Source organism: Aplysia californica, unplaced genomic scaffold, assembly GCF_000002075.1.
Source record: "Aplysia californica isolate F4 #8 unplaced genomic scaffold, AplCal3.0 scaffold00172, whole genome shotgun sequence".
Taxonomy (NCBI): Eukaryota; Metazoa; Mollusca; class Gastropoda; order Aplysiida; family Aplysiidae; genus Aplysia; species Aplysia californica.
In genome coordinates this window covers 1,272,917-1,283,831 of record NW_004797442.1, presented here as the reverse complement: position 1 = coordinate 1,283,831, position 10,915 = coordinate 1,272,917, and the positions used below count along the sequence as shown (strand labels likewise).

Here is a 10,915-nt window from a genome sequence, read left to right as displayed (position 1 = left end):
GGAAGGCTGCAAAAGTTGGTATACAGTTATGAAAAAAGAAAATGTGTATAATATGTATTTCATTTCCTATACAAACAAATTTTTAATAAAAATCACAATTCATTTAATAATGAACACAGCTTTCATTCCTCTGATACTCAAATTGCTTGCCGTTGGTATTCACATATTCCCCAAATAATCTTAATGAATTAAGTTTCATAACAATTATGTGATACTTACAGCATACCTACTTTTGCGCCCCTATGAATATTGTTCCTACTTTGCAGATTTTTACCCATGGTGAGAGGTTTTAAAATGTATTTTTAATGTAAAATTACTAAATTAAAACATGTTTAGTGTGAATAAAATGCTTATACTGCGTTCAGCGTGAACAGAATACAAATGATTTGGGTGAATAAAATACTGATTTTAATGCTTAAAGTGAATAAAAAGATACTTAATGGTTCTTAATGTTACTTTAGACCTTGTATGAACAAAAATAAAAAACAAGGCTTACTGTGAATAAAATACTGATACTACGTTCAGTGTGAATAGAATTACCAAAGATTGATGCGAATAGAATATAGGCCCACTGATTTCAATGCTTAGGGTGAATAAGAAAAACTCTGATGATTCTTAATAATACTTTCCCTCCCACCCCTTTTTTTCCCCTCATCCAAAATTGACACACTGTTCCAGGTAGACTTCTTTGACCCTGTCTGTCTGGGCCAATAAAGGGATGAAAGACAAGAGATATTTAATACAATGACATTTCTTAAAATAATACTTTCTGCGTTCCTTCCTCAGGTGTGCAAGGTAACGATGATGTGTGGCACACCTGTATCACAAACACAGACTCTGTCCTGGGCTTTGCGACGGGAGCCCTTTTTGTCAAGGACACATTTAAAGGAGAGAGCAGGGGCAAGGTATGCATGCATATCTATAAATATATAAGCCTATGTCTCCTTATGCGCGACCACATCACACATCACACACACAGCGTGTCAACTGACACTCCTTGGCTAGGTATTTTGACCTATGGTGATGTTTCAAATTTGTCACACCCAAGCTATTTCGATAGCTACATGGACCGATCACAGGTGACAGTCGCGCACTGTTAGATGACACGTCGGCTGCAAGGAGGCAGGTTCATTATAATTTTGCTTGATTGCTTTTGGAGCAGCAATGACAGCATGCGATGTGACGTCGCGTCGGGCTTAATGAGACATACGCATGCAAAATTATATACACACATACATAAATACATATGCATATTCAGAATTACATACTGACACATTGACACTTGTGTACAAACGCACATAAATACACAAGTATACACTCTCACATGCACCAACACACTGACTCTTACATACACTCACACACACGGACACACACAAATGCACCCTCACATACACACATACACACACACACACATGCACACGCACACACACACACACACAAATGCACACATGCACATATACTCTCACTGAAACAAATACATATCCTTGTACTCATTTTTCTTAAAATGCAAATGGGAAAATATTGTACTCCACTTTCAAGTTTTAGTCCCATGCAGCGTATATATCTGTCTGTCTGTCTGTCTGGCTTTACTCGGGAAAAATGACTGAAACATCACCCTCTGGTGTATTGAAGACATATAGTATGAGACTGATTACTACCCTTTCAATAACGTGAGTTCAAATCTAAAAAGAAGTCCATTTTGATAAATTCGTTCAGCATTTCTTTTAGAAAGAAGCAAAGGATAGGAGCTAGTTTCTCCTCATGACTGTTACTGTTCTTTGCTTTGTGGTGGATGCTCTGATGTGTCTTGCTTCTTCTTTCCGATCAAACATAATCTGTCGTCTTTATCTCTACTCCTTTTTGTTTTTTGTTTTTTTTACTTTCTTGTAACTTCTTTAATCTTCTGCACTTATATTATGACCTAATTGTTTTGCAAATGCAGTAAAATGCTCGGTAAAACAATTTGTCATGTCCTTGTCTGTCTCTCAGGCCAAGGAGATGATAGAGAATGTACGCGAGGCTTTCAAGGAAAACCTTCCCAGGCTAAAGTGGATGGATCCAAAGACACAAGCAGCAGCCATTGATAAGGTGACTTGTTAGGTAACATAATATATGAACGGGTTTTGTGTAGTTGTAAATATGGTGTTTAAAAAAATGGAAATTGTTTCGTTTTATAATAGTGATGCAATGGTCGGGGCTTGATTTAGTGTATATTATACATTACATATGTATGGGAGCTGATGATAATGGTGGTGGTGGTGGTGGTGGTGGTGGTTGTGGTATTGATGATTGATGATTGATGATAATGATGATTTAATCATGCAGAGGAATACAGTTTGATTTTATATCCTGCAAACGTTAATCATCTCGATATACTGTATCAGGCCCTCTCGCCCGTGTAATATCTGTCACAATTTTTAATTTCTCGTGGGCATTATTTTATTAATGCTAGCTCAAAATTGTTCACTGGTGTCTGTGATGTTGTGGTAAGGCACTATGTTGCCACACTCAGAAGATGTGATTTGACCCCTGTGTAAGGAGATTTTCTAATGAGCATCTCCGTCTGTCTACCAGGATATTGTTTCCTTCTCAGCCTTTGTTGGCCCTAGCATGTGTAGGGTCGAAACAGCCCACTCCATAAATGATCTCTATACTGTGTAGATGAAGAAATAAAACACCTACAGTTACATCATTTTTCTAAGTTACTCGTCATTTATTTTTAACAAAGGAACTAATATGATCTCTTCTTCCATTCACCCCTTCCTACCTCGGACTCCCAACTCCCGATTTGCTGCCAGGCCAACGCTGTCACAGACATGATTGGCTACCCGACCTACATCTTAGATACCGCCAAGCTGGACAAGAAATACGAAGGGGTAAATTGTCCTCTTCATAATGTTCTTTCCATCTGCAGCTACAAGTTGTAACACCCTTTTTGAACACTGGAAAGTTTTTAATAAGTCAGTCCTGTGAAATGTAATGTCCATCACAGGTAGAATGGAGCAGAATGGGACAGCCTTAAAGATGCTCCTGACAGCTAAAGTTCAAGGATGCTTTGTTGGAAATTCTAACTGTAGGGCCTTTTATACTTTAGTGTGCTTCCAACAGTCCAACTTAAGTAATGGCACACAGATTTTTTCCATTTGTGGTTCCATCTGAGAAGCATAGATAGTACAGTTTTCCCTCAAATATCATGGGAGTTACTTTCCAGAACTTTTAACAATGAAAAATTGGCGAAGTAGTAACGATATATCTTATTACCTATTTTACGCCTTTTAAAACCTTCACACTCTTATATACACATTTCTCTTTCTCTGTATTCTTCTTCTCCTTCTCTTTCTCTCTCTCCCTCTCTCTCTCTATCTCTCTCTCTCTCTCTCTCTTTCTCTCTCTCTCTCTCTCTCTCTCTCTCTCTTTCTCTCTCTCTCTCTCTCTCTCTCTCTCTCTTTCTCTCTCTCTCTGTCTCTCTGTCTCTTTCTTTCTCTCAGTCTCTCTCTCTCTCTCTTTCTCTCTCTCTCTCTGTACCACTTTGCTTCATCTCAGCTCTGAATGACCCAGATTGTGTGCATTTGGCCTTAATGCTTACTGAACTCACAATGTTTGTGATGTACTGGTTAAGTGCTGCTCCGTCACGCACAGAAGACATGGTTGATTCCTGTCTTTTTATCAAGTATCTCCGTCTTTCTGCAGGGACTTTGTTTCTCTCTCGCCCCTTTGTTGGCCTTGACAGCCAGGGTTGAAGCCCACCTTCTGAATGATCTAAACTAATTCAGTGGGGGGGGAAGCATTAAACCATCTGTGATTATAATTTTTTTCCACTCTCCATTATTTCTGTTTACTTCTGTTTGATGTTGCAAATAGCTGAAATGATGCTCAAGGGTTTTTCATTTGTTTGTTTTTGTATCTTCAGCAAAATCAATTTTTGCTTGTGATAAACATTTTCCCTTGTCTCTACCTCCTCAGCTCAACATAAACGCCTCTGACTACTTCGGTAACAACCTGGCTTGTCTTCGGTTCAGCATAAAAAAGTCGCTTGAGAAACTCCGGAAAGTTCCCAAAAATGAGTAAGTCCTGTTAACTTAAATGTTGTTGTTGTTGCTATCGACCCCGCAACTTATATAAAAACTGGTAGAATTTCATTTTAAAAATTCTATTTGAGTTCATGTGGAGGCAATGTGACACTACGACATAAGAGTAGTGAACATGATGTTCTGCTTTGTCCTTCTCGTAATATTATTGATGGTATCGGGCACAGATCGTCCATCTCTTAGGAAGCCAAGTTAAATTAAACCATGAAAGACCACTTTAACTCAAATTTGAAGTCGATGTTTGTTGCGTTTCTAATCCATCGAAACTTTGCATCATTTAATTTGATGATGTGTTTGAGACTGTTTTTCAACATAGTAAAAAGAATCAGGCTCTGGAAAATGTTGGTGTTGACTCATTTGTGACTGACACCATCATTCTATTTGACAATGGTGAGAATAACACAAATTCTCACTAATCCTTTCTGAAAGTTTCGCCATCTCACCATTGCCCCCTCATCTTGTCTGAAAATTCTTCCATCTCACCAACACTCAATTGTCTTGCCTGAAAGTTTTCCTCATCTCACCAGTGCTCACCTGTCCTAAGTTGTCTCGTTTTGTCTTGTCAGAAAGTTTCTCCCTCGCAACTACGATGTTTACTTATCTGAAAGTTCCCCCGCCCCCCCCCCCATGTCTCCTCAGGTGGGTGATGACGCCCCCGACCGTCAACGCCTACTACACTGCCAGTAAGAACACCATTGTGTTCCCTGCAGGCATTCTGCAGGCTCCGTTCTTCGACAAAAGCTTTCCTCAGTGAGTTTTCACAGCTCCGGTTTTCAGAGCTTAAAGTATTTCAAGTACTGTTGCTTGTCTGTGTGTTTGAATCCATTTATCAAATATCTCAGACTCTGTTACAATTTTGTAGGTTGTAACATTGCTGATGTTGTGTGTGTTTTTATCTTTTTATGTTTGTTTTAGTAGAGGTTTCACAGCGCTCGCAACTACACAAGATCATATGAGCGCCAAGGGTTGGATGTCAGCAGAGAAATCCTTACAGGGAATCAGACTTACTCTGCTCACCTCTCTAGCTTCACCAGCACAAAGTCTGCTTCAACTATCAAGGCACCCCTGAAATAGCGGGTCACAAGAGTGTGACAAACTTACAAAAGAAGTAGATGAAAAATTACGATATTAAGGATTAGGGAAGAAAAAGCAGCTGTTCCCTGTTGCAGTTCAGGCGCAGTTATGAGCATGACATTGATGAATCAGCCCATTTACAATTACAATTTTACTGTGCATAAGAACTCGGGATGTTAATGCCCCCCTCTTTGGGAATGCCCTAAAGACACTTCCGTCAGTAGCACCGCCCCAGGGGATGTGTGTTTTAAGGTCCACCAATATGTTACTCCTTAGCTAGAACAGAAATTAGTCGTAAGCGAGATGAAACAAAGAGACCCCGAAAGCCTTTGAGGCAAAGAGGAGAAAGACAAAACCACAAAAGAACTTAACAGAAATATGCCGAGCACTCCTGCTGAATTACCTGTACTTATTGATTCAAATGGCCATGCCAATCTGAAAGATTTGTCCAATCTCATGGATGAAATTGGTAGTTTGAGAGACCTTATTTTATGTCCCTTTACATACATATTCCTGTGTGCGTTTTTCTCCCTCAAAAATGTAAACCAAAGATAGAAATACAAGTAAATTTGGTGTTTCCAAGGACTGAAGCTTTGTTACCAACTTTGGCGACCATTTTCTCTCTAACTTTTCCTCTCACACCAGGCCACTCCCATCTCTTTCTATCGCAAATATCTTAATTTCTATTCAAGATAGATGAGTACTTTTTTACATGTGTGAATGTGTGTTTGAGTTTGTGCGTATTGTGTGTGTATGTGTGTGTGTGTGTATCTGTGTGTGTGTGTGTGTTTAAACGCCATACCAATGTGCTAGGGTCTCGACAATGAAGATTAAGCTTATCTTCTCTTCCCTACAGATCTCTCAACTATGGGGCAATGGGAGTGGTGATGGGACATGAGCTGACCCATGGCTTTGATGATCAAGGTAAGGGACATGACTCTTCCTTGTTAATGTCAAGTTGTTATTTTATATATTGTTGTTAGGTTAGGGTTTTGAACGGTCAGCTGAGATGGCGGAGGAAGAGGTTGAAAGGATGGAGAAGAAAAGATGGAGGGGGAGGGGGGATGTTGGGAGAGGGCAACAAGGAGCTGAAGCCTTGCATTGCCACATTCTGTAATACTGTCTTGTGATAATTTTTTTGAATTAAAAGAACATTTTTCCAACTTTGGTTGTTTTTTTTTGTTTTTTTGTTTGTTTGTTTTTTTGTTTGTTTGTTGTTTTTTTTTTGGGGGGGATCAACTGGTGTGATGTAGATGCTATTTTTCTGCTGGGCTAGCTGATCACAAACCCATGGCATTGCTTGTGTATTTTCTTTAATGAAAATGTACGAAACTCCAGCTAATGCAGATTATCTAAGATAAATTTATACAATAAAATGTTGTCTTTACTGCTTTGAGCATTTGTTTCTACTCAGTTTGGTGTTTTTATGTTATGCAAATGGAGACACTGGGGAAAAACTGTCTAAACCTTTAAGGGTGATGAGGAAGAATAATGTCAAAAGATCTCTAACTGCTGCCACAATCCCATGTCAGCCTCAAGGCAGATTCAAACAGTAAAGCCTCACCTTATTCATGTGTAGACAGCGAAAGATCTTGTCTGTATGTTAGTGTTTTAGCGCCTATAAATGGCTGCTTGCTCTGTGTGCTTCCCAGGAAGTTTAGGTTGTTTCAGAATGCTCTCAGGTCTGCTGGGGCAGTAGTATAGATTGTGAAGCGCATTGAGCTTGCTGTTGAGCGGGGATTTGCGTTATACAAATGCTATCTATTGTTATTGTTATTTTATTGTGTTTGGGGTTTTTTTTCTTGTACAGGTCGGGAATTTGACAAAAACGGAAATCTGAAACAGTGGTGGGACCCGGCGGCCATACGTCGCTTCCAGGAGAAGACTCAGTGTATGGTGGACCAGTACAGTTCCTACACGATACACGGCGAGCACGTACGTTGAGTTGATCCTCTCGTAGCACATTTGTGACTTGCCTTCCCAACCCACCCACATCCACCCCACTCTGCCCCCCCCCCCCCTTTACTCCTCTTCCTCATCTGTCTCTTTCTTAGTGGACACTCCCATCACTCCATTTCCCCTTATCGGCCTCTCTCTTTGTAAGTGCACTCCCCCCCATCCATTTTTTTCTGACTGAAACATCACCCTCCCCCCACTCCCCCTCTTCATTCTTGGCACACACCCCATCTCTCGATGGGTAAATCCCTTCATTTTTCTTTGTTATAGTGTTATATAGAAAAACATCTGAATCGTTCATTACGACGGATCCAATGCTTAAATATAGTATTTGATATAACAAGAGGAACTTAAGTGTAATGTATGTGTACAGTAAATATTTTGATAAAAGACACATACCCTTTTCAGAGTGTTGTTTGGACAAATTAAGCCCTTCCATGTCGTCCCATCTGTAATCTGTGTGTCTGTGTATATGTCTGTATTTCTGCAGGAACGGGGTAAACAGACCCTTGGAGAGAATATAGCAGACAATGGAGGGCTCAAGTCTGCCTACCATGTAAGTCTACAGGTCACACTGTCGTACATTGTCAAAACGGCTTTTTCTTTTTCACGACAGTTTCGAGATAAAAGGCATTTTGTCAGCGTTTTCATATTTTGAAAAAAGGGATTCTTCAGAAATGTGAATCTAATTTTTTTTTGGAACTAGTCACAGTTTCACTTTGATCTTTTCACACAAGTAGGGTAACTGATCAGGCTACCAATATAGCACCAAAAAAAAGAAGAAAATGGCTCCAAAAATGAAAAAAAAAGGCATTTTGTCAGCTTACAGCAGCATAATCTGGTTCTCCTAGACCACGCACCGTCTTGACCGCTGACCGCCGTTCTTCACTCTTTGTTAAAAACATTGCTGTGAAGCCTGCGCTCATAGGCAATGCCATTACACCTAAATTAAAAGCAAAACACCAGTCTTGTCGCTTCAGTTGAATATGTGCAGCACCTTTTTCCCTTCCTCTTTATTTGGCTCAAATTCAGAGAAACAGTGCACTTCATTGTGAACTGAAATACGTCAGAGTGCACCGTCTAGGATACTACAATACAATTCTATTTCCTTTGAAAGTTCATGAGTTCACGAACTGTCTGTTTGTGAACTGCTGGATGAGGCAACTTGATGCTTTTTAGATGTCAAAGAGAGATAACTCAGTAATATAAACGTGCTTGAAGAACCAACTTCACAGATGAATAATGGATGAGGTGGATGGATACATTGGTAGACAGATTGATAGATGGATGGATGGATGGATGGATGAATAAATAGGTTGATTGTCAAAAGATTGATGGATAGACAGATGGATGAATAGATAAATATTGTCCATAATATGTTGTACTTGTGACTGATCCCTACCGTTGTGCCATTTTCTCAGGCCTATCAGAACCAGGGGTCTCAATTATGGAAGGATGAATGGGTGGGTTGAGGGAAAAAAGAATTATACGCCGTCTCATCACAGCTTTGTATTTATCTTGTTGTTGTTTTAAGGAAGTTTAAAAAAATGGTGCTTTCCTAAATCAGCCTCATGAATTGCTCAAAGGTGAAAAGATGATCAGAATAATTGGATTTGTGATGTAGGAAACTTCCTCTTCTTCCCGTTCATCTGGTGGTGTATGAAACAAATCAGAACTATTTTGACGATACAAAACAAGTAACGGCATTTTTACCACAGTATTTATAACCAGTAAAATTGACTTGAGTGATTGTGATATGACCGTGATGATTAGTTGTAGGTTGGCAATCTAGTAGTTGTATTCGAGGACTCACAACTGTCGAGTCGTTAATTCAAATCTCATCTGGGGCCCGCCATGTTTTCGGGAAAGGCTCTTTTCGTTAATTTTCCTCACTTCACTCAGGCAAGAATGGGTACCCAGCTATAGACAGTGAAGTATCTTGCCAGTTTGTTTGTGTTTGAGGGCTTAATCAGCAGCTTGCACTGTATACGTTCCAAGAAGCTGAGAATGTTTCTGAGTGTTCTGTGGTCTGCTAGGATAATAATAGTTTTGAAACACATAGAGCATGCTGTAGAGCATAGATATACCACTTATTATTATTATAGGTCACTCCTGACTCCATATGATATGAGTCACTATGCAGTGGAATCGGGTGCTCATAACTTTTGGGGCTTGTGGAGTTATTGGTATCTTCTCAACGCTTTTTCATTTGTCTTCGTTTTGACCCCCCAAAAAATCTACCTTGAATAGAAGTCAAGATATTTGCGATTTCAGGAGATGCGGTCGCCTGGGCCAGGGGTAAATGGCCGCCAAAGTTTGGTGACTTACAAGGCTTGAGAGTCCTTGGAAACTGAAAATTTACAATTTTTGTCCCTTTCATCAGCATTTCTCAATAAAATTCACAAAGAAATGTGTTTTGAAATGGGGATAAAAGTTGTTGAGCCAAAAAGCAAAAATCCGACCAAAGTTTGCCAAACTGGTGGAAAAATGCTGATTTCATTGATTTCATTATTTTGACAAGCGCCTGATTTCACCGAGATGCCTTACATAATATATTATTTTCCCAGGCGTATAAGAACTGGGTGTCTCGCAATGGTGAGGAGCAGCTCCTTCCAGCCATCGGCCTCTCTCATCAGCAGCTGTTCTTCCTCAGCTTTGCTCAGGTGTGTGTCTGTGTGTGTTTGTGTGTGTGTGTATCTCTGCGTGTGTGTCTGCGTGTGTGTGTGTATGTATGTAAGAGAGAGAGTGAGAGCATGTTTGTGTGTTGGTAGGTATGAATTAGATAGAGAAAGAGAGTGAAAAGTGAGTGTGCGTTTATAAGGATTTGTATGAGAAAGAGAAAGAATTATTCATTCATTCGATCATTTGTACATTCATGTATTCATTCAATTATTAATTAATTCATTCATTCATTCATTCATTCATTCATTCATTCATTCATTCATTCATTCATTCATTCATTCATTCATTCATTCATTCATTCATGCACTCATTCATTCACTCATTCATTATATTTGTCCTGTTTGTGTTCTAGGCGTGAGAGAAATCAGATCAGTATGGGCTGGTGGTTGCCGGGTACTCTGGTGTGGTTTGCTCCTTCTTTACTATCAAACATCTATCGTCCTTATCTCTCCTCCTTTTTTTGTGTTTGTTACTCTCTTGTAACACCTGTAATCTTCAGCACGTAATATTACCTTATTGTGTGGCAAGTGACGTAAAACTCGTATTAAAACTAAGATCAGTGTGTGTGTCATGTGTGTGTCATGTGTGTGTCATGTGTGTGTTCCAGGTTTGAGAGAAATGAGATCAGCATGAACAGGTGGTTGGCGTTTGCCCTGGTGTGGTTTGCTTCTTCTTTCCTATCAAACATCGGTCATCCTTATCTCTCCTCCTCTTTTGTGTTTATTACTCTTTTGTAACACCTGTGCCCATATTATGTTGCGAGTGACGTAAAACTCTCATTAAAACCAAGATCAGTATGCGTGTCATGTGTGTGTGTTCCAGATTTGAGGGAAACCAGATCAGTGTATGTGTGTCATGTCGTGTGTATGTCATGTGTGTATGTGTGTCATCTCTTTGTGTCATGTGTGTGTGTCATGTGTATGTTCCAGGTGTGGTGCTGGAACAGCAAGCCTGAGAGTGACCACCTGCAGGTCATCAAGGATGCGCACGCCCCAGCAAAATCAAGGTACACATCAGGGCTCTCTCACTCTTAGTTCTTAGTTCTCCTCACTGTCTTTTTGACTCCTCACCTCTCTCTCTCTCTCTCTCTCTCTCTCTCTCTGTCTGTCTGTCTG

General features: G+C 39.9%; 1 protein-coding gene across 1 annotated transcript in view; it reads left to right on the top strand.

Annotated features, from left to right (window-relative positions):
* Positions 1-10,915, top strand: part of LOC101862872 (endothelin-converting enzyme homolog) — a gene marked incomplete at its 5' end in the record, with an annotated part of 17,732 nt that overhangs the window by 3,710 nt on the left and 3,107 nt on the right. Inside the window, 10 exon segments of the mRNA XM_013082404.2 lie at positions 787-905; positions 1,990-2,088; positions 2,799-2,876; positions 3,964-4,064; positions 4,728-4,838; positions 6,019-6,086; positions 6,973-7,097; positions 7,609-7,674; positions 9,686-9,781; positions 10,730-10,806. Coding sequence (XP_012937858.1) covers positions 787-905; positions 1,990-2,088; positions 2,799-2,876; positions 3,964-4,064; positions 4,728-4,838; positions 6,019-6,086; positions 6,973-7,097; positions 7,609-7,674; positions 9,686-9,781; positions 10,730-10,806 — 940 coding nt within the window.